The sequence below is a fragment of the Scophthalmus maximus genome, chromosome 2, assembly GCF_022379125.1.
Source record: "Scophthalmus maximus strain ysfricsl-2021 chromosome 2, ASM2237912v1, whole genome shotgun sequence".
NCBI classification, from domain to species: domain Eukaryota; kingdom Metazoa; phylum Chordata; class Actinopteri; order Pleuronectiformes; family Scophthalmidae; genus Scophthalmus; species Scophthalmus maximus.
The window spans coordinates 4,218,175-4,241,234 of NC_061516.1; the positions used below are offsets into that span (position 1 = coordinate 4,218,175).

The 23,060-nt window shown below is 41.6% G+C and overlaps 1 protein-coding gene across 1 annotated transcript; it reads left to right on the top strand.

Moving 5' to 3' along the window:
- The first annotated feature begins 398 nt into the window (after positions 1–398).
- On the top strand, positions 399–22,241 carry arsb (arylsulfatase B). The gene is made up of 8 exons (XM_035626107.2): positions 399–1,384; positions 2,873–3,059; positions 4,587–4,777; positions 5,668–5,875; positions 9,754–9,997; positions 11,322–11,392; positions 19,157–19,288; positions 20,560–22,241. Exons 1-8 carry the CDS (start codon positions 1,139–1,141, stop codon positions 20,823–20,825), a joined length of 1,545 nt encoding a protein of 514 aa, XP_035482000.1. The 5' UTR covers positions 399–1,138; the 3' UTR covers positions 20,826–22,241.
- The last annotated feature ends 819 nt before the right edge of the window (positions 22,242–23,060 follow it).

Genomic DNA, 23,060 nt, shown 5'->3' on the forward strand with positions numbered 1-23,060 from the left:
GTGTTTATTTTGAAAGTGAGAAATGATACTGCTGCAGTCTTTATAGTCAGGAGATCACTCTGGGACTGTGGAAAAAAAATAGGGGAATGAAAAGTAAAAGCTGCTTTAAACACCAATAACCAAAAGAAACAGAATGTTTGCAAAGTTGCACACAGATTGTTTTATAAATCTGTTTTTTTTAACTAACTAATTTGTCATTAAATTGGTCTTTATTAATACCTTAATCATTAAAAGCAATGCATTCACTCGCTTGTATTAGGGGTTTGACTCCCTCTCCCCCTCTTATCCTTTATCACACTTCCTCAGTCAGTTTCCATCTTTTCTTCATGGCTGACTTGTTTAAGCCCGAAGAACCTAAAATGAACACGGGCCACTAATGAGAACTCAAGTGCATCTACACATTTCTCTTCCTGACGAATCATAACAAGTTGCACTCGTGTCAAATTAAACGTGGTGTGTCATGAGATGGAAATCACATGCTGTAGTCTGGGGTTGGGCAGTTTTCCAACATTAGTACAAGGTCTGTGGTGGACTATAGTGACCTACTTTCATTTTAAGGGTATAAACCTGTCATGAATGAGCAACAATTATCTTTGGGTTAGGGTTAGTAAATGTGTTTTTTTTTCTTCTTTTAAATGTGGGACACTAGTCACAGAACTCAAGGGTTCATGCACTTTGAGGAAGATTGCAAATTGTATTAGGCTACAAAAAAACCCGACAGACAAACACAAACAAACTGAATAAATCAGCACAAAAAAAACAACAAAGATCAAACGAACAACAGCAAAAAACGAACAAATTAATAATTGGGATGAGCAACCCCCGCCCCCAACAAGAAAAAAAAAAAACGAACTCGAAAATGTTGACCAAACGCGGCTTCCGTATATTTATGTCATTGGCTGTCTTCCTAGTCCTCTGATTGGATGCTGCCGCCGAGGTGGAGTTTTTGATCTGCCGAACAGGGAAGTGATGGTCGGACGCGGGTTCAAAGTTTTTTAAACAGTTACAAAACAAAATAACGTCGAGAAGCTCCACGTGACGGCTCTGGCTTCCTGGTGTTGTGCCCAGCCTCCGCCATCTTGCGCCTGCCTTTGAACCGCAGGCTCGTTGAGTGAAGCGGTAGGTAAGAAACCTAGCGATGGCCGAAACACTCGTGACAGTTGTGTGTCTCCTCAGCTCCGCGGCGCTCACAGCCGCTCGCGCGCCTCACATCGTCTTCGTCCTGGCCGACGACTTCGGCTGGTACGACGTCGGGTACCACGGCTCCGAGATCCGGACTCCGAACCTGGACCGGGTGTCAGCCGGAGGGGTCCGCCTGGACAACTACTACGTCCAGCCTATCTGCACCCCGTCCCGGAACCAGCTCATGACAGGGAGGTACCAGGTGAGCCCCGCAGCCTGCTGCCCGCGCGTCCCATCAGAGAGCATTGAGAGAAAAAATGAATCAAAATCATTTTTTTGGACAGATATTGAACAGAGCCCACGATCGTTCTGAAAGAGATAAAACAATTAAAGCCCTTAAAATAAAGATTACAATTTAGATTCACTTGTCACCTTATGGTAAATATTTTTTAGTTTTTTCCCCCCCGCAATAATAAACACATCTGATTCCAAAACGGTGTCAAACACAGTGCGTCATCGGGTCAGAGTACAATAAATTATATTCATACATTTGATTTCTGTGTGAAAGCAACTGCTGCGCGAAAGCGAGCTGTGGATTTTGGAAATTCCATCAATTTTTTTTTGTTGCGAAAATTAGTTTTCCTTTGATAATTGTGCTTTTGTGATCACCTGTACTTAAAATATGAAGTCGATAATCAGGAGGTTCATACTTAAAATGCCACCACAGCATCACCACATCGTTGTTGGGTAAAAGTCTAATGTGGACACGGGTGGGAGGCAGAACAGGAAGAACAATGTTTGTCCTTACTTCAAACCTGTTTTGCAAGGCAAGTTTAACTGTGTAGCACATTTCAACAACAAAGCAATTAAAAGTGCTTGACATAAAATATTATAAAAGCATTGGAAAGAAGCACATCAAATGACATTCAAATACAATCATAAAAAAAAAAGAAAAATCTAAAACAATTCAAACTAGTAGAATAAGACGGGTTATAAAAGTTACAGTGCAGTACGAGAAATGTATAGATATCTTATTTACTGAAAGGCAGCGGCAAACAGAAAAGTCTTCTTGCTTGATTTAAAAGAGCTGAGACTTGCAGCGGACCCGCAGTTTTCTGGGAGTTTGTTCCAGATCTGTGGAGCCATGTTTAGTTCTGACTCTGGGGACAGAATCTTGGCTCTTAGATCCAGTAAAACCAAGACTGACATTTTGCCATTGTCTGTGTTTAAGTGGATGTCATTGAAGACTGGAATAAGAATTGTTTATTGCCATGAACTCGTTCAGCTGCTTAAAAACAGCCTTTTCAATAACTTTGCTCCGAAATGGGAGGTTTGTTCTTTTTTTGTGGCTTGATGACAACAGTTTCCTGTGGGAGGACACCTGAAAGAAGAGATGTCTCTTTCCACACTCTGACGCCATGCAGTTTGAACAGTTTTTGAAAAAAAGCCTGTTGGCAGAATATCAAGGCAACAGGAAGAGGCTTTTTGGATGTTGTATAATGTCCTCCAAGTTTTAATGGTTGATCGGATAAAATTGTGTCATGGTATTAAAATAGATTTTAAGTGGACACACAGACAAAAAAAGTGTCCTGCACCTGATGTGGTTCATTTTGTCAGTGAAGAAGGAGGCAAATTCATTGCAGTCCCTGGTGGAAAGATTAAACCATTGTCACTCACCACAGAGCCTGTTAGTTCCCTCCCGGCTTCCTGCCATTTTTCAACAGGATGCGTGTTTTGTTCCCCTCCACAGATTCACACAGGCATGCAGCACCAGATCATCTGGCCCTGTCAGCCGTACTGTGTGCCCCTGAACGAGAAGCTACTGCCCCAGTACCTGAAGGAGGCGGGCTACGCCACACACATGGTGGGCAAGTGGCACCTGGGCATGTACAAGAAGGACTGCCTGCCCACCCGCCGCGGCTTTGATACATATTTCGGTTTGTATGTTTACACATCTCGTGGGGCACAATTTCAGTTAATGCTGCGATTAATATATAACAACAAAAAATATTCATTTTTTAAATTGAATTCTTATCATTCAGCAAATAATAAATATTGATTAGATTGGTAATCATGCTTTTCAAATGTTTGTTTTGTCCACACACCAAAGATGTGTAGTTCACTGTCATTGAGGAGCAAAAAACCCCCAGATAATATTCACATTCAAGAAGCTGAAATAATAGAATTTTGACTGTTTCTTCATTATAACTTACTTGAACCGATTAATCGATTATCAGAATAGTTGGCAATTAATGTAGTAGTCAATTACTAATTGAATAACTGTAGCGGCTCTATAAAAAAAACCATTTGAATTGTTTTTCATGAAACTTTACAGTAATGTTAAAATGGTACTAAATTTGTCCCTTTTGATATTTTGGGTTTCATAAAATGTTTACAGTTCTACTCGGCCAATGCAGGAGTAGGCTCTCAACTCAAAACGTTTCACCAACAAGCGACAGAAAGACACCACACAGAGTTCTGTCTACAGGGTTTGGACATGAAGGGATTAATAACAGCATCACTCATTACTCAACACCTACACACTGTTGAAGTGAATGAATTTCCCTTTTTTACGCTTATACCTCTATATCTGCATGAGATTCTTCAGACATTTTTGAGCATGTTTCATTGCAAACTACAGAATATCTTGTCACTGAGGAAAATATTCTGAGCTCAGGTAACTGATGGCACCAAATTATTTGCTCTTTTAATTTTTGTGGATGCTGGGGGGATATGTCACCTGATGACTGTTGTATTTGATTGATGATCAGTTCTGATGTCTTTTTATGCCAATTATCTAAATGAACAAAAACTGATAAACTCATTTTAATCAAAACCCGCAAAGTACTTGGGGGATTTCTTTTCTTGGCATTGCTATATTTTAAGTCTGATATTTTAAGTCTGATACATACGTTTATATATATATCAGATATTATCCTGGAAACTTTCCTCATAGTTTCCTAAAAATTAGCTGGTATTTAAAAAGATATTTCGAAGAACTGGCACTAATTATGAGGGAAAAGGATAAAACGGAAAAAAATGGGAAATCATTGAATAGGAAAAGGAAAAAGAAGTCAAACGCAGACATTAACATGAGATTTTCCTTGTCAAAATATAAATAAATCCAAAAATATTTGACATTAAGTAGCTAACTAACTATCTAACTTACTGATCAGTAAGAAATATTTTTTGTGAGCATAACTTTGTATAATCTTCTTGAATTTGAAGAAACTGAAGGCACACCAGATGTGAATTTTTACATTTTTATCAACACTGAGCTTTTCTTAGGATTTTGGTTGGTAAACAGCCAGATAGTAATGTTTGTGAGTCTTTTAGTGAAGGAATTAAAGGGAAACTTTTGAGTAAGCACGGGGGTCAAAAATAGGATTCAAACGCTCATGATGTTTCGACAGCATTACTCATAAGAGGAACTGTTTCATAGTCGGGCTACTTTGTGCCTGCAGGCTACCTGACAGGCAGCGAGGATTACTACACCCATGGGCACTGTTATCCCATCTCTGCCCTGAACCTCACCCGCTGTGCGTTGGACCTGAGGGAAGGAGAAGAAGTTGCCACCGGATACAAAGGCGTCTATTCGACTGAACTGCTCAGCCAGAAGGCCATCGGCATCATTGAGAAGCACAACTCTGACAAGGTGACACACACAAAACAATGGAAAAATGCTTTGTCACCTTTCTGAGTTTCACTGGAAATGAAATGGGGCAGGAGGAGTTCAGAGAAAAAAACTGATAAACTAATTTTAATCAAAACCCGCAGAGTACTTGGGGGATTTCTTTTCTTGGCATTGCTATATTTTAAGTCTGATACATATGTTTATATATATATATATCAGATATTATTATTTCCTCATAGTTTCCTAAAAATTTGCTGGTATTTTAAAAGATATTTCGAAGAACTGGCACTAATTATGAGGGAAAAGGATAAAATGAAAAAAAATGGGAAATCATTGAATAGGAAAATGAAAAAGAAGTCAAACGGAGACATTAACATCAGATTTTCCTTGTCAAAATATGAATAAATCCAAAAATATTCTACATTAAGTAGCTAACTAACTTTCTAACTTACTGATCAGTAAGAAATGTTTTTTTGTGAGCATAACTTTGTATAATCTTCTTGAATTTGAAGAAACTGAAGGCACACCAGATGTGGGGCCTGCACTAGGAAGCAATTTCACGATACGCTTTCATTACCTGACTTCACTGAAAATAACATTGGTCGTCCTGGATTTCCTGAACTATAAAGCTTGTTATCAACAGTGGGTACTAGTTTTTGCTGAATGAAGTCGCCCTCTGCTGGTGATTCCAGAGAATACAGGCTACAGGCACTTCTGCATTGGCTTCATATACTATGTCAATTTGTATATACAGTCTATGGTTGCAACTCATTCTCACAGGTCCGTCAGTCAGTGATTGTTAGTCCAGTCTTATGATCACTTGTTTTTTTAGACAGTGAAGACACATGTTTCAGAACAAGTGGTTGCGTCTTAAAAAACGGTTTGTCAGAATCACTCTCTTTATCTTTCAGCCGCTCTTCCTGTATGTGGCGCTGCAGGCAGTCCATGCTCCCCTGCAGGTGCCAGAGCGCTACCTGAGCCCTTACCGTTTCATCAAGGACACCCATCGCAGGTTCTACGCCGGCATGGTGTCGGCCATGGACGAGGCAGTGGGCAACATCACCCTGGCTTTGCAGCAGGCAGGACTTTGGGAGAACACGGTGCTTGTGTTCTCGACAGGTATGTGTCTGCACTGAGACACCGGAGGAACATCACTGTCTCCGTCGCAGTGGGGATTTGAACCCTGTGTCAGTTTGACGTCAAACTATAAAACCCCCCCCCCCGACAAAATCAACCCTCTTCAATGAAAATCCCTTGCTCAAGTAAAACATGAAACGAGGTAAAAAAGAAAAATGTATTACAAGCAAATATTTATGTATTCCATTTAAGGTGAATCATGAATTTTCTGATATGTTATGTCAACTATAAAACTAGGCTTGAGGCTTTTTTAAGATGTTTGATTTAGATTGTCTTTGGTCACAACAGCAAACCCGTACCATTTCTCTCGAAACAAAGAAAGCTCAGTTTTATTCAAAGATAGGATAATCAGCTGCACAACTCTGGGAATGGTTCATTCTAGTGGATTTTTTATTCTTTATTTTGTGCCAGAATGGAAACCTAGTTAAGAGCAGTTAGATTTTATGTTTGCCGTTTTCTCTTGAGCATCAAAGACAGTTTTTTCCAGGGTTAAGAGGAGTTCAGATGACAGCTTAGTTCCAGGTTTATTGAATTAATGTATCAGAGGGTTGGCTCGTGCATTTTAATACACAATTCGATTAAAAATGAGGTAGATACTGCAGATCTCTTTGCGTCATGGGGAATCATAAATTTGATTGATGACTCGTGGTGATGCCGTCCAGGGATGGAAGGTGATAGGCCGACCGGGGACAGACCCAGGGCACCTGGGCCAAAAGCTCTGTATGAAGTGTGCAACGCAACACTTATTAAAAAGTCAATCGCTAAGAAACTCGAAACAAACAAAGAAAATTAAAACAAGCACAAATGGACGCATATTACCAAAGAGGAGCAATGCAATGCAAGACAATGAAAAATTGACACAGGACAACTACGAAGAGTCACGGAAATGAAAAGAAGAAGGAAAATGATCATAGAGACGAAATAACTAAAAGAGACACATAACAACCACAGGCTATCTGGAGTTACAAATAGATTATTTGTATTATTTACTATTAGAATATTTAAATTGACTTATTTGTAATCAATTTATCAGAGGTTTTTAATGATGTACAATTTATTATCACCGAGGATCAGGCCCCAGCTGTCAAAAAATTAATTATCTGCATTTAAATGATTTGGAAATCCTATAATTTTGCTATCCAGAATCTCTTAATCCAGTTTACTTTTGTCCCAGTTTTGATAAAGCAACATTGAATTTGGATCACCCTGATCCAGATACAAGATACTTTTCTAGATTACAGAATCCGGATTAACAGTGCTCTAAATGAAACTGCATATCGCACTGAAGGCTACTAGGTGTGTTAACAACAACAGGTGGAACAGCAAGTGGAGTCACTCAGTGTATTTGTGTGAAAAAACAGAAAACAGAAAACAATACATTATAAATACTTACCCTTTAAAAGTCTTTCAAACAGTCAGACCCCTCATCTGACTGACAAGAAATAGATAAGAAAAGAAAAAAAATAAATACATTATTCAAATACATTATAGACGTTTTGGCCACGTATTTCAAATCCACATTTCAAATATCCTGCAGTCGAAAAATAAAGAACATTCAGAGTTCATCTTCCTTTGGTGGAATCTGAATTCTAGTTTTGTTTTGCTGTAGTTGGGTGAGATATTGACGGCTGTTTGCAGGGTGACAAAATCCTTTTGTCTAACCTTACTGTACCGAAAGCCATATTTCTACTTTATCCACTTTATCAATGTAATGATAAGAAAAACCAGGTGCAAAATGTATATAAATGTATTTATACTAGATGTAGGGTTAGGGTTATATAAATGTTGTTTTATTCGACCAAATTCAAAGTCTTATTGAATTTTGTTCCTGAAATCCAGTCTGAATCCGCCCTGCTGCTGGGATCAGAATAATCGTGATTTTTAAAAAATCTAAATTATCCCAATCCCACCAAAAAGTTTTGAACAACGCATACTGAAGGTTTGATCCAGATTAAAACCAAAATGGCATTACGTGATTTAGTCTGATTCCAGCATCCATTTTTTTTTCTTAACCAATTTTCAAGATTTGATCCAATCCATTATCCAAAATCCAACCAGAACACTTCTGAACACTTCTGGGCCCTGGGTGTTAACAGTTTTTTTGTTAAACAAATTTTACCAACATTCCAGCCTTCTTTAAACCTTAGCCCGATCCTGAGCCCCCATTCAGAAATTCCTATAACCAATCATTGCCACACATGTTTCATATAGTTAGAAAGTAATTTTACACCCCCCCAAAAAAGCCATTGTAATACTCTGCTTGTCCACTAGAGGTCAGGATTTTGTTGTATTTGTTCTTACAGGGCTAAACGTATTGTGTCAGGGTCACTGTCGAGCAGGATGCAGAGATCTACCGAACGAAAGGAGACATCCCTTCGGCTAACGTCTTCAAATAGACCACTGGAGTCTCAGTTCTGTTGAATCTTGAAAAATATCCATCCTATAAACCTTCTGAAGAACATAACAAAGCCAAGACGAGGCTAAAAGCCATCATCTAAACATGTGCCTACTCGCTGGTTTCCACATGTGGAACTCATAATGAATTGCATCTCAAGTAGGTAACTCCTTGAAGGGTTATTTTTAGGGGTTTAAGGGGGTAATTAGAAAGACAGGAACAATGCTGTGAAAGTAGAGTGTGAGGTTTTTATGTGTGGTGGGCTGCGGTAGGTGGCCTGTTTCATTGTTCTTCCACACATTCGGTTGGCTCTCACTCAGAGGATTCAGCCAGCCATATGCTGCGCAGACACTGACTCTGCTGATTTGATGCTGAGGAAAAAATACTCCAAAAGCTCCCTGTTTTCTGTGTAACACAAATGCGATGCACCGGTTGAGTAATGACCAGGATATAGTTTCAAAATGAATAATCGTCCCATACTGAAATGTTTTGCGCGTAAGATCAAGCAAAGGCCTTATTAGTCATTCCCAATCTTTTATGATGTGAATTGTTCTCATAGTCAAGCTGTTATTATTATTGACCCATGTGTGTCAGGCTTAACAGCAAAACCAATGAGCCCTGAACTTGTTCCTTTGTGATGACATTTTCTGCAAACCGACTGCCTCTGTGGGACTTTACTGTAAGCAAATAAGCGAGAGAGCAGAAGTGAAAGTGGGGGGGGTGGGGAGGGGGGATGGCCAGCCGAGCGCCAAAGCAGCTTGAAAAGGCATTAAGGATCAGACGGTCTTTTCCAGAACAGTTCGGGAATCGGCACAGACTACTTCCTGGACTTGCATGACACCGTGCCGCTGAAAGGGGAGCCCTCGCTGGATGCGATTGGTCAAGTGTGTTTGTACTGGACTGACTCATCGGGAGGATGACAGTCAGTCTAACTGCATGTGTGCGCACTTGTGTAATGGTTGGATGTTGTGCAGGATTATTTTTTCTAAGCAGGGGAGAGAATGGGATGAACATTTCTGTTTGTTTAATGTCCTGGATCAACTTGTTTTTGTTAGTTTGCTACACCACTTTGGTCCAGAGTTATCTCAACAGCTATTGGATGGGTTGCTATGAAATCATGCGCAGTCATTCATCGCCAGAAGATGAATTTGCTGATCCCTTGCTTATAAACCAGATGTCTGCGTTTATTAAAAAACTTTTGGATGGGATTGTCCTGTCGTGATTACCTTGTTCCCTAGAAGATGAAGTGTGATGACTTTGTCAAGCCCTTTGACTTTTCATCTAGTTCCACTAGTTTTAATTAAGTGGATTAATTAGTACAGGGCGGACCAGTGGTGTGGTGGTGGGCAATGTGGCCTCACGGCCAGAAGGTTCTTGGTTCCAGGGCCTTTCTTGTGTGTTTCTGGCCCCTTTGATGGGTTTGTCTTTTCTCGCTTTGTGACTTCACATTTTGTTCCTCCGGCAGATAACGGAGGTCAGACATTGAGCGGCGGCAGCAACTGGCCACTGCGAGGCAGGAAGGGGTCCCTGTGGGAAGGTGGCGTCCGGGGAGTAGGATTTGTCGCCAGCCCGCTACTGAAACGACCCGGAACCGTCAGCCGCGAACTGATCCACATCTCCGATTGGCTGCCTACACTCGTTGGCCTGGCGGGAGCGATCCCCAACACCACCAATCCCCTGGACGGATTCAACGTGTGGAACACAGTCAGGTGAGCTGGGACTCGAATTTTCCAACTGACAATGTTTCTTGGGCGGCAGGTTGGCCTGTGGCCTGTATTTACAGCCTGAGCGTCACCAGCTCTTGAGTTTTGACGGCCTGCCCTCTCTTGGTGCCCCTTACTGATTCTTCCCTCGGTGCGCTCTCGCTCCAACTCCCTCTGTCCGTCTCCCTGACCCAGCGTCTTTTTCTTGTTGGAGCTCCTGCTCCTTCAATAAGCCCTTTGTTACTGTGGCAATGAAAGCTCAAAGAGAAGGAAATTCCATCAGTCATTCTCACACAAATCTGTAGCCCCCTCCCCATCCATCTGTTTTTTAGCCATTATGCGCTCTCCATTCCCACCCTTGCCTCTCCGAACCATGAAAGCCTGCTTTTGGATTCAGCTAATTAGTTTAGCTACAAATCCTTTTATGTTGGAACATACCTGAGATGTTGCAATCATTATATGAATAATATATTGAATTATGTGTAGTTGAATTTCCATGTTTTGGAGAACTTTGCAAAGAAACTGTTGCTGATTTGATAAGTCAAATTAAGCCAATTTTCCATGTTGGTTTGTGCACAGGACATCCCATAAACTGTCACCGAATCCCGTTTGTCTACCAAATTACATTTGTGAACTAAATGTGGACGCAGTGAAGAAGGTGAAATTGAGGGCTACAGCAGAGAGCCAGCAGAAAATCGAGGCTCAGCCAGCACCGCAAACTACCACTCACAGGCTCCACTTGACTGGATTGGCTGACGCACGTCAGCTGACCGTTGGCTGCCGGCGTTGCCGTGTGAGCCATGCAACAACACGGGGGAACAAACTGCTGTTTGTTTTCGCTGCTTTACGGTTTCATTTTGTCTTTTAATTGGCTCGCCACTTACGGAAAACAGCAGCCTGACAGCTCGGCCGGTGAAATAAAAAAACGAATGAGACCAAAACAGTAGGCGGGCGGCAGAGAGCGGGAGTTATTTTAGTTGTGTTATCAGACACTGTGGTCAGTGAGAGCGGTGCGTTCTCTCTGCGGTGGAGTGCGGTCGGAGCGTATGACTGCCTGGTGAACGTCAGCCAGCTGGTCCAGATTTACAGATCCCAGTGGACTTTACATTGCACGAGTTAGACATTGTGTGTGTGTGTGTGTGTGTGTGTGTGTGTGTGTGTGTGTGTGTGTGTGTGTGTGTGTGTGTGTGTGTGTGTGTGTGTGTGTGTGTGTGTGTGTGTGTGTGTGTGTGTGTGTGTCCGTGTGTGTCCGTGTGTGTCCGTGTGTGTCCGTGTGTGTCCGTGTGTGTGTGTTCATATGTTTAAGAGTAGCCCTGCTTTTATTTTACAGCAACGGGTTTGCCTCACCCAGACTGGAGCTGCTGCACAACATCGACCCTCTCTTTACAGACATCGCTCCATGTAAGTTCAAGAGTCTAGAGTCCTTTATTGTCATATGTACAGTAAAAACAGTCAATGTTACACAGCACAATAACTTTCTTACTTCGGTCATCCTCCATTTCAAAATAGGAGAGGAAGTGCATTGTGCAAATTGTATGCGCAAATAGACAAGATGAATAAATACTTTAAGCGCTATAATTAAATAGAAACCTAGAAAGACACAGAAAAGAAAGAAAAGCATTGTTCAAATATTAGAATTACTATTGCGTAGTTAAAAAACATATTTGTAGTAAACACTAAAACCAAAATAAAGAAGAAGTAAAAAGGTGAATGATGAATCTATGTACGTTGAACACGTACATAGATTTGTCTTCATCAGAATACATACGTGGGCTGCACTTAACGATTATATCATATAATTTGCAGATTTTTTTCTCAATAAAAAAAAAAAAATCAAAATCACTTACTCTTTATCTCATTTTGCAACACCACTGATGGAAAGAGAACCTTAACAGCGCTGTGAGTCAAAATCTGTCGCAACAACAAGCGTGTCCAGACGTGTGCATCACTTTTAAGTGTCCTCTGGAAACACTTCCGTTTTGTCGCGGCCTATATGCAGCGCTTTTTCTTAATGTGTTGTGTTGCGGCATTTGCAGCGCATTTTCGACATGCTGCCGTGCGTTGTCAAATTGTTTCTTCATTTGCTTGCGTTTTGTCTATTTGCGTATGTTTTCTCAAGTTGCAGTGCTGTGCGCTCTCTGGGCCAATGTATTTCAGCCTTTAAAATGTCAGGCAATCATGTAGAATGGCCATCACAATAAAGCCACAAAAGACGCCTTTTTGTGCCAAAAACAGCCCAAAACAAAAAGTTTGAAGGTTACAGGGATATAAAAATAGTGAAAACTAGTAAATCCTTACATTTGAGAAGCTTCAGCGAGAGGATATTTGGCACTTTTGCTTGAAAAAGATGACTTGTTTCAGCTCTGCACATATAAATACCTCTTGTTTGGACAAAGTTGCTTTTCAATCTCAAATCTGTCAGGGGCAATTTAGGGTTCAGTGTGTTGCCCAAGGACACTTGAGCACGCGGACCGGAGGAGCCGAGGATCGAACCACTGGTTAGTGGACGACCCTGCTCCAGCTGCCCAGTATGTACAGTATAATGTATATGTTCTCTTTCCAGAGCTGGTGAAGAGAGAATTTTGACATGACTGTATAATACACAGCTGTGAAGTGGAAGCATCGACTGACACCAGCTGCACAAATCCTGCCAAAAGGCTGAGATTATTTCACGTTTTCACGAAAGTCACACAGGCTTGTGCTCCTTCTCGGACAACGTGTTCCTCCAAGGGGAACGTCGCCTGGCATTGCCATCACTGCACACACAAGGCCGTCACAGTCCAGATTGTTCTTACAGTGCAAATTCTTAACCTGATCTCTGGCACCTTGAACAGATTTAGCACTTCTCAGACCAGCTTTAGTGCTGTCCTTCAGTTGTACGCCGCTATGGATAAAGGCGTCTGCTAAACAAATACTTTGAAATGTAAATCCTCTTGCTCAGGGCCCGTGTATTCAGTTTTGGAGACAGTTTCTGTGTTTGAAGGAACTTATGAAACCGCACCAGAAAAGGAGCAAAACCATCCCATTACTCCACTTGTTTAGAAAAATTGCAGATTTTTATGGAGCGTTTATGGAGTATATATGATACATAAAGCAAAAAAAAGTCTGGATATATAATACATGTTAAATGGTATTTACAGCCTTGAATAGAATCATATAGAGAGTATTTAAAACCACTGGTTTCCAACCTTTCTGACTTTGAGATTTCTTAAAATGAATGAAACACTGTCTGCCTGTGAGGATATGAGCAGTTCAACCAGAGGGAGGTTTATCCCTCTAAGACTGTTTCAGAGACGCCTGAAGAGTTGAAAGTGTTCGCTGATTTACAAGAAAAAAGCAACCAAAAAAAATTGACAAAAGTTACCAAAATGCGTTTTTTATTTTCCTTTGCCTTGCTAGCTTTTGCAGCTCCATGGAAATGCAGTGTCGCCGTGTCGATTACTTTACCTCTTTGATCCAGACTGAAATATCTCAACTGTTAACTATTGGATTGATGTGCCATGACAATTTGTATAGACATTCCCCAGTAGATGTATCCTACTGACTCTGATGATATTCAGACCCCTCCTTTGGCCACCATCAGGTCAAAGCTTCCTCAAATCCATCGAAATATCTGAAAATGCACAGCCACCACATCTTGTGCATTCATTCGTTTTCCTCAGTGGATAAATCCTCATGAATTCGATGATATCCTGACTTGTCCACTAGCAGCATCAGCAGAATGGCATTTGTGCTTTTGAGTGAAAACTTGTAGACTGTGCGGGAATGTTCTTTTATTTTTCCTATCTTAAACGGATTGGCGTGAAATTTGACATTCATGGTTCCCAGAGGATGATTGGTGATCCCACTGACCGTAAACTACGTCCCCTTTAATTATCTGCTGACCTCTCACCAGGTTGGGAAACGCTAGTTTAAATCCCATCCCTCAACCCATCATCTATGTATAGAAGGATGCCGGAGGCCGGAGCCTCCCAGCTCACACAGGGCGAGAGGAGGGGTGCACACTGGGCAGGTCACCAGTCTGTCACAGGGCTGACAAACATAGTTGGACAACCAATCTCCCCTGCAGGCAATTGAGAGTCACAATTTAGAGTCACCCTTGCACAGGGTTCCTCCCACAGTCCAGAAACTAAGTTGCATGTTTCTGGACTGTGGGAGGAACCCTGTGCAAGCGCATGCAGAGTCTTGGCTGGTTTAAACTCTCTAAGCCGTAATTTCATCAGTTTGACAAAGGATGTGGAGGTGATGGGTAACTTGTGTTACCTCTTATCCACTTCCGTGCTTTGTAGGATGTGTGTTCCTTCTATTGTAACTCTACTGTTTTTCTCTCTCTCTCTCTTTTCCCAACATGGCCACAAGTATCAAGGCCTCATTGTTTGAGCCAAGACTCACAAATGCCAGACATTGTAAAATCCATTTGAAGCAAGTTAAAACAGACTGGGGAAGCATATTACATAACATCTGACTAAACTCAGCCTATTAGCCTTGGTCTGTTATGCCTATTATGAAGGTTTTTTGGGCTGGATGTGATTCTGTTTGTGGCTGATCTCACATGGTGTCTGGATTATCATCAGTGGATGTCCCATTTAGCCACTTAAAAATACTGTCTGTCTCGAATTAAAATGAAACCCCTTCCACGTGTGTGCAAAGGTCATCCGAGTTGTTTTTAAGGAAATATTTTATCGGCAGACTTTATTTTTACACGTTGTAGTTTTGTTTTTGGGATCACTATGCCTCTTGAAATTGTCTTGTGTATTCATCTGAGGGAGGCTGATGACAGAAGTCTGAAAATGTAATCTTCCACTGTTAGTCATCTGAGATGGTTGACGTTTGAGGGCTTGGTGCGTGTGTGTGTGTGTGTGTGTGTGTGTGTGTGTGTGTGTGTGTGTGTGTGTGTGTGTGTGTGTGTGTGTGTGTGTGTGTGTGTGTGTGTGTGTGTGTGTGTGTGTGTGTGTGTGTGTGTGTGTGTGTGTGTGTGTGTGTGTGTGTGTGTGTGTGTGTGTGTGTGTGTGTGTGTGTGTGTGTATGTATGTGTGCATATAGTTTAAAGTCTGTGATTGTAGGGAGGTTTCCAGGAAATGGGTCTTGCAACTGCCCCTTTTTTTGCCACGAGACACAGTGGAGTGGTCTCCTTGTCTAAACCACTTACTATAAGGTGAACCAAACCACTGCCATCTCTGAGGAGGTAGCAGGGTCCTGGTCTGAGGCCACTATTCCTGACTTGAGGGAGGATGCTGCACCTTTGTTATTCATTAAAAAAAATAGAAGAGGTATAGGAGGGAGAACATTTTTGCACTGAAATGTTTCACAGATGTACCATAATTGGCACATAATGTGTCCACAAGAGAGCAGATGTGTACCTTTTGATCCACCATGAAGGTAATGCATAGTTTCTGATTCATCTGCTGTTCTGTGACGCAGACACAACGCCCTTTAGTGAACATAAAGGTCACTTTAACATAAATATGTCATTAAGTCAGACTAGCAACGTTTCGGTAAAACTTTTATCAGTCGTAAGTACCAGCCCGGTACTGTAAAGATTGCAGCAGCAGAAGAGAGAGCGAATATAGATACCCATTTTTAACATTACGGCCTTGTAAGATCTCTCTGAAAAAAATATATTTTCAATCTATTATGCACAAATTCAGTTTAATAACCTAAAAAGGACTTTGACAATAGCCAGTGTTAAGTTGTTGATGAGCTTGTTTCCAGATCAGTCTGTAAAACCATAACCTCTGGCAATGGTAACAAATAGAAGAGGTTAAATACCTTCCTACAACAACAACAATAATCTCTCTGTCTAATGTTCATTCATGTTAACTATATGGACTAAAGAATGAATATCCAGCAAAACGCCCCAATTTAAAGTGCTTCTTGTGTGCTGTCAGATATTATTAAAACAAACACCAGAATTTGATATTGGCCCGAATGTGGTCTCCCATTCATTTTTTTATATGTTGTGTACAGTATTGTCAGAATTACAATTTAATCCACAAATTAAGTCATATTTAAATTGATTTTGGACAAAGCTTGTTTCTCTCTTTGTTGTTGTTGTGATTTTAATGCGCTAGCAGTGCCGCAAACCGCTAGGCCAAGTCGTAGCATCATTCACTAGCACGTCTTTTAAGGTGTGTGGGAGTGATGTTTAACTGCAAAACCAATGTTGGGCTTGGTCTGTGCCCTTTTTTAAAAAAATGGTGCTGACCGCTCCGCACCATTTTTTTTGTTTTCGATTTACAGAGCCTTGGCTGAGCCGATAACCCAGATTTTTTTCCGGCGCACACTCAGAACCAAACAGCTAGCGGACCGCGAGTAAATTTGCAGATTTTTACAAAAGCCGATTGCTTTAGAATCGCTTACTGCCCCTTTAAAGCCACCTGCCACCCGTAACAGAGATCGAGCTGTGTTTCAAATACATAGTAGTTGGGAAAATGGTGAGTGATCATGTTCGTGTCACTGCTTTAGTGACTCAAAGGGCCAATGTATGCTCTCTTAAAACTAGTTTGTAAGACATGCTTACAGTTGCTCTAACCGGCCTCCCTTAAAGGTGACCTGAAAAGCCAGTTGTGATAGAGATGTCAGATCGTCTGTTTCAGAAAGTTACAGACATGGTCAGATACAGACCCTTCTAATCCAACATGCAATAGTGTGGAGGACAGGGCCTTCCGAAGATATTTGACCACCCACCAAGCAGTTTGGAAGAAGTACAAAGGCTGCTCTTAGGTCCACCATTTACTCTTCTTTTAGCTCTGTTTTTGGTCTCCACCAAGTCCTGAGGGAAATATCTTACTCTCGCTGTTGTTTAGCTTGTTGCCAAAAAAAATTCTGTGGCTTGTTTGGTGCTGGGCAGGCTGTACATACTTGTGGTGGTGCAAAACATAAACAAGGTTGATGAAGTGGAGAGACCAAAACATGAACCAAACCATAAGCTGAAAGACAAAAAAGAATTACATAGATCTAAGAACTGCAAAGTCATCTTTCACTTTTAACAGTGTATCATTAAGGTTAAACTAGTTAAAATGAAAATGGAATTAAAGGAATGCTAATTCACTATAATTTTGCTCTAGTGTCAAAGAAGTGACCAAGTCCTACTGGAAATAAATACAAATGGCGTCAGTGTGATGAATAATGTCTATGGAAAGTTCAGTCACCACTTTATCGCGTTTCTGAGAACTGACTGTTTATACAGCTTAAGCCAGTGGCCCTCAAATTATCCTCAACGTTTACTATTGGTCCTTACCATTTAAATCATTTGGATGATAAGAGGACCCAGTGAAGAGCAACACTGCCGCTTTACAAGCTTTCCCCCGCCTGTTTTATGTTTGAATCTTTATTGTCAGTCTCCTCGGTGACAACCAGCCTCCCTTAGTGCGTCCCACTCTGAGACCCCCCCCCCCCCCCCCCCCCCCTTTCCTATTAACCAGGCCTCTGTTTGGAACTGCGCTCTCCACCTTTCTTCTCAGCACCTCTTCATGCTTCTTTGGGTTTCTCTATTTAGCTCATAAAAAGGCTGTCCCCTCCTTTTTTTTTTTTTTTTTTTTTTTTTTTTTACATACCTTACTCTTTTCAAGCTGCTTTTCAAAATCCCTCTTCTTTGCTCTTGCACTGTGAGAAGAGGGGTCCCTGAAGTTCTCTCTTGTCCGGAGAGAGAATGAAAGAGAAACCCTGGACTTTGCCCGAGCCTTAAATCACCCCAAAAATTTCCCCTCCATACTCCTCCGCTCTCCTCATAGCAATTTCTTTGCTCTCTCAGGGTCTCTTCCCACTGTTCCTCCCCCTCTCCTCCCTCTCCTTCCTCCTTTTTCTTGAGCCTCTTTGTGGATCCTCCTGCTGTGGATCCAGATGAGCAGGGCCTTCTCAGAGGCGCTCTTGTCCTGAGGGAAGAATGAATGTAAGAAAGGGGACAGTGTTACTGGTGGGAACTGAAGCCCCTGTCCTTTAAGGTGCAGGAGCGGAAGACGACCCCACAGTAAATCTAACTCAGATGTTTGCAGAGCCCAAATCATTTGTCAAACCAACAGCTTACTTAAGAGCATAAACACCTGAATATGGCAAGATGTCAACACCCGATTTTCATGAAGAGATTTGAGCTTTCCAAGCCTGATCTGTGACACGCTCGATTCAGGGATCACTGCGCATCCAGCGGCCCGGCTCAATGCATGTGAGAGCAATTAAGATACCCACATGTCATTTGTGCAACGAGCAGTGAAGAATTCAATGTCGCAGCTTTTATCATGTGGTTGCAAAAAAATGCTGAGATCAGAAATGTTTTAATTCTCCCGTCATGTCGCTGTGGTCGAATCGGCTCTATAAAAACCAGCTCCAACGGGAAAGTGGAAGTTATTGTGTGGGTGGGGCTTTGTCTATATGCAAAGAATGTGAGGGAATACTTGTTTTTGACAGCGTGAGGAGGCCGAAATTACTTGCAAATCTGTCTAATCAGGACCATATTGTTGGGGTCAACCACGGCATGAACCCGAGAGTACTCCACAAGGCCAGATCTCTCTTCTTCTTCTTTTTTTAAACGTAGACATGTGTGCTCACTTCTGGGAGACATTTTCCATAAGAATAGGAATCGCTCATGGCAGGAGGCTACAGAAAATTCTGGACACAATCAAAACTAGGATTCACTATTTACTTTTGCCTGCACGGTGAAACTATTGGTATCTCAGACCCTTGTTCCTTCTTTGCTTACCGATTTCAAATCTGCCCAACTGCAGTAAAGGCACATTATTCATTGTGCTTGGCAGACATTGAAGACTGGTGCTGAGTCGACCACATTACCACCAAATTTGTCACATTCTTCCAAACCCAAGGTACCATGTGTTTAAAGAAATTAATACGCAAAACTATTTCTTGTCTTGAAGAAAAGGCATAGTTTTGAATTTTATTTTATTTTTTTCAATTTTTGATCCACTCAATTCCTGCTGTTTCACTGCTCATACTTCAGCACAAAGGAGGTCTTTCTTACTGACATTTATTTTCACACTTTCACTTAATACCCACCGATTTCCAAGAATGTACTAAGATTTGGTGCCAGTCCACTAACTTGTATGGTTTTACACAGGGCATTTTGTATCTAATATCATCCTAATCAGCAATTACTATCCTTTTTTGGAAAGTTGGATGACCTCCATGATCGCCTCTGTCCTCTGCTCTCTGCAGGTCCTGGCAGGGAGCATCAGTTAACTTTGGCTGAGGGGGTCAGCAGAGACTCCTGGGCCAACTCCGTCTTCAATGTGTCCATTCACGCCGCCATCCGATCCTCAAACTGGAAGCTGCTGACTGGCTTCCCGGGTCAGTATCTTCTGTCACCCATAATGACATGTTTAGTCTAAGTGGGAAGTGGGAAATCAGGCACATGTATGCACAGGCACTTATTCGCTTCTTATCTCAGCTAATCAGCAGTGGAAAAAGTATTCAGATCCTTAAGTAAAAGCTGCCCTATATTGTAAAAATACTCTTTTTGCAAATGAAGGTCCTGCATGAAATGTCCATTTTAAGTCAAACTACCAAAGAGCTCATCTCTCTTCCATTAATCATCCCATGACCCCTTTAGATAATCCAATTGAGATGATTGATGGAAGAAGAAAGAAGAAAAAAAACAAGGCTCTGATACCCTATCTGTATTGAGTACTTTTGGACAAATCTTTGTCTTTTTTATGCAATATCAGTTTTACATCTTTGTGTCTTATTCTGTTGGGATCTTTTTTTTTAAATTACGGAATCAGCTGTTTAGAAGGGAATATCTCTATTGTAACTAGAGCTGCGAGGATTATTCAATTGGGATAAATAATTTGATTATGATTAAGTTATTTTTACATGTACTAGCTTTTTCTTAATGTTTAATGGCAGTTACTAGAAAATCTTTGGGGTTTGGACGGTCGGTTGGCCCAAACCAGTATTTTTGAGGTGTTACTTTGGACTCTTTGGAAATTACAAGGAGCTTGCACAGTTTTCCTTTTTTCTTTTCAAGATGAAAATATTAGCAGCAAAAAATGCAACAAGGTACCCCAACACATTTTTTAGTATTGTTTTTTTTTTTTTTAATGAGGTCCCTCAAGCAACTTTCATTAGTGAAAGTGTAAAGTAGCATAAAATGGAAAAGTAAAGTTTAAGTACAGCACTTAAAGTCCCCCTGGCAAGTTAGATTTGGTACGTCACAAATACAGAAAACCAATCACTTTCAAATATGCAAATGTAGGCAAAGAAACCTTCCAGTGCACGCAGAGGCAACGCATCCACGATAGGACGGCAGGTGTGTCAGCAGACAGTTAGCGTTAGCATTAGCAGTTCATAAAAGTTTTATGGATGAATCTCGCCGATGTTGCCGCCAGCCATCCTTTTCCACCGGTCAACCTAGCGCGAGCAGCTGTGGTGGGTGAATAGTCATAGTCTCAGAATTCCTCAATGAGGGAGAGAGAGTGGATTTTTTGGGGGGGGGTAAACAATGTTAAACAAAATAGTAAGCATAGCAGATTATTTTTTATATACTTTAAAACGTGACTGGAGGCGATCTTTAAGTAACATACTCACCACTAATGATCCTTCACCTTTTTTTCCTCCAGGTTGTGACATTTGGTTCCCGCGGCCCGGCTTCAACCGCTCCCGGTCGAGCCCCTTCAAGCCGGATCCTCTGAAGCCAGTGATGCTGTTTAACATAGAGAAGGATCCAGAGGAGAGGGAGGACGTGTCTGCTTGGTTCCCCTCGGTGGTGGATAATCTCCTCAGTCGGCTCCACCAACACCAAAAAAGTGCCTTGCCCATAAACTTCCCCGACGACGACCCCAGATGTGACCCAGGCCCCACCGGAGCCTGGGGACCCTGGGCATAGCTGGAGGAGGATGGTGATGAACATTGTGGAGGTTGTAGCACTATGCTTATTGCTGTGAAATTGGTAACAGCTGGAATGTCCGTTGTGGAGAAAAAATAAAATTTTACTCTATGATAGACATTTTACCAACACCAAATAAGTTCATGTAACCTCAATTATCATGCAGATTTTTTTCAAGGAAAGTATTTCAGTTGCTTGCTTTGCAGAAACTTAAGTGGGACACGTCATCCATCCGTTCATTGACATTCATCGCCCATGATGCTTTCAGAGGTTAGATTATAACGATTGCGTAACCTTTTAGCAGCACATGTTGCTGATTTGTAAAGACCATCTCCCCGCTGTTTCAGGTATTTGCACTTCGTTTATCTACTGTTGAGAAGCCGCAGGCCCCTTGTATTTGTCAAGCACAAAGCTGCACAGAAATAGCTGGCTGTATTTAATCGGAGGAAAATGTCACCGACCGAACTATGGAGCCTCTGAAAAGTATATTTAAGCTTTTTTTTTTTAAAAGGATTGTACTGGAGAGAGTAAAACTTCAGATGTGTGTGCGAGAGTGAGTTGGAGCTCAATGTTGACTTTGGCCAGATTTTGATATTTATAGCTGCGTATGCCAGAATTTTTATGCTGAAAATCGATGAAGTGACTGTTTGTATTGTGCAAGCGATCCCTCGCAGTGATGAACCCACCGAGGATTGTCCCTGCATCCTGCCATTTCTCTCAGCTCTTCAATATTTCTGGCATATTTAGGCTCATTGTTCAGGCCGTGCAACTTCATCGGCAGCGATTTTTTTGGCTGCAGCTGTATCAGCAACAAAGCTCCGATGAACCCACTGTGCATCATCTCCGGAGCACCAAGCAGCTAACAGACTACTGACTGGTGAACACAGTGGAGCCTCCAGCGGCGAACAAGTCAGACCTTTCCCTCAGGAGTCGCTGGAGACCTGTAGCCCTGTTTGTGACCTCAGCACTTTGTACTTTACTCCATGATTTGGTCATTGATCATGCCCTAAGCAAACATTTTCATGGTCTCATGGATTGCCGCCCTCCGCCCAAAATGCTATAATGTTTGCTCGGAGCAAAACCAATGTTTAAACACAATATTGGCGCAGACTGTGCCATTCAGCTTTGCAAATGCAACTTAATTCTGCTGTGGACATCCTGCAGATCGCAAAAGTTTAGCTGTGAAATGGAAGGATGCATTTTCGGTGCCCCTGGTTCAGGAAAGGGGAGAGCCACATACTGTACATAATGTCAGGCGACTCACAGCTGGAAAACTCCTTGGCTTTTAGCAGAATGACGCAATCTACCGGGTAATCATCAGTCCAAATGATTACAAACTGCATCAGTGGGTTTCATTTAAGTTGAAGTTTTGTTTTTAAGAAGAAAAAAATAAATTTTCCACTATTTGGAAATGCATACTGGTCAAAATATTTGAGATAAATGAATGTGTTATATGTGTATATATATATATATATATATATGTATATGTATATATATATATATGTATGTTTTGTTCTAGAAAATAAAAACACATAAAAGAGCTAAAAATGGGGTGGAAATGTGTCCGAAATTCTTGTACATTAAACAGCTAATTCCACGGTTCTTTTTTTGGTTACTTCTTACCCTGATTGTTGCCTTAAAGTTAATAGTGTGTAGGTGCCAAATGAGTTAGCAGTGTGTTTCTGTTTGGACGCTGTAAATGTGCGGAATTTCTTGTGGACTTCAGGTATCTCTCATATTATGGCTTCAGAAATGACTCCCACGTGCCCGTCGTTGTCGACCGTTCTATTCTCAAGGACGTGGACGTCATGGATTTACATTTTCTTTGCTGCTGCGGAAACTGATTTTTGTTTCCCGTTTGATCTGATCAGCTGAAGTCAGACCGCTGTAGAGAACAAGCATACTACAACATGAACATCGGATTCCTTCCGAAGGGGTAATTTGCATATTTGGAGTCTAACTTCCTTAATACATACACCTAGTTTGACCTTTGGCCCCTCTGTGTTTGACCTCCCACTAGCAGCAGCATGCAGACTACCACAGGATATGCTCCCTGCAGGGAGTGGGCGGCACCGTCCTAATGCGGGCCGTGACCCTTGACCTACCTCTGTGAATTGATTGGCAGCCGAGCGAGGCAAACAACAAGGCTGGTTACTGGGGAGGACAGTGGCGCTGTAAAGCCGTTTGACATCAGCAGGTTAGTTATGTGAATGAAGCTTGTTTTCTTTTCTTTTT

Excerpts from the sequence above, each read along its gene's own strand:
- arsb (XM_035626107.2), top strand. The coding sequence starts at position 1,139 with ATGGCCGAAACACTCGTGACAGTTGTGTGTCTCCTCAGCTCCGCGGCG. Across the intron at positions 1,385-2,872 it reads TCATGACAGGGAGGTACCAG|ATTCACACAGGCATGCAGCA; the intron begins GTGAGCCCCGCA and ends TCCCCTCCACAG. Across the intron at positions 11,393-19,156 it reads CTTTACAGACATCGCTCCAT|GTCCTGGCAGGGAGCATCAG; the intron begins GTAAGTTCAAGA and ends TGCTCTCTGCAG.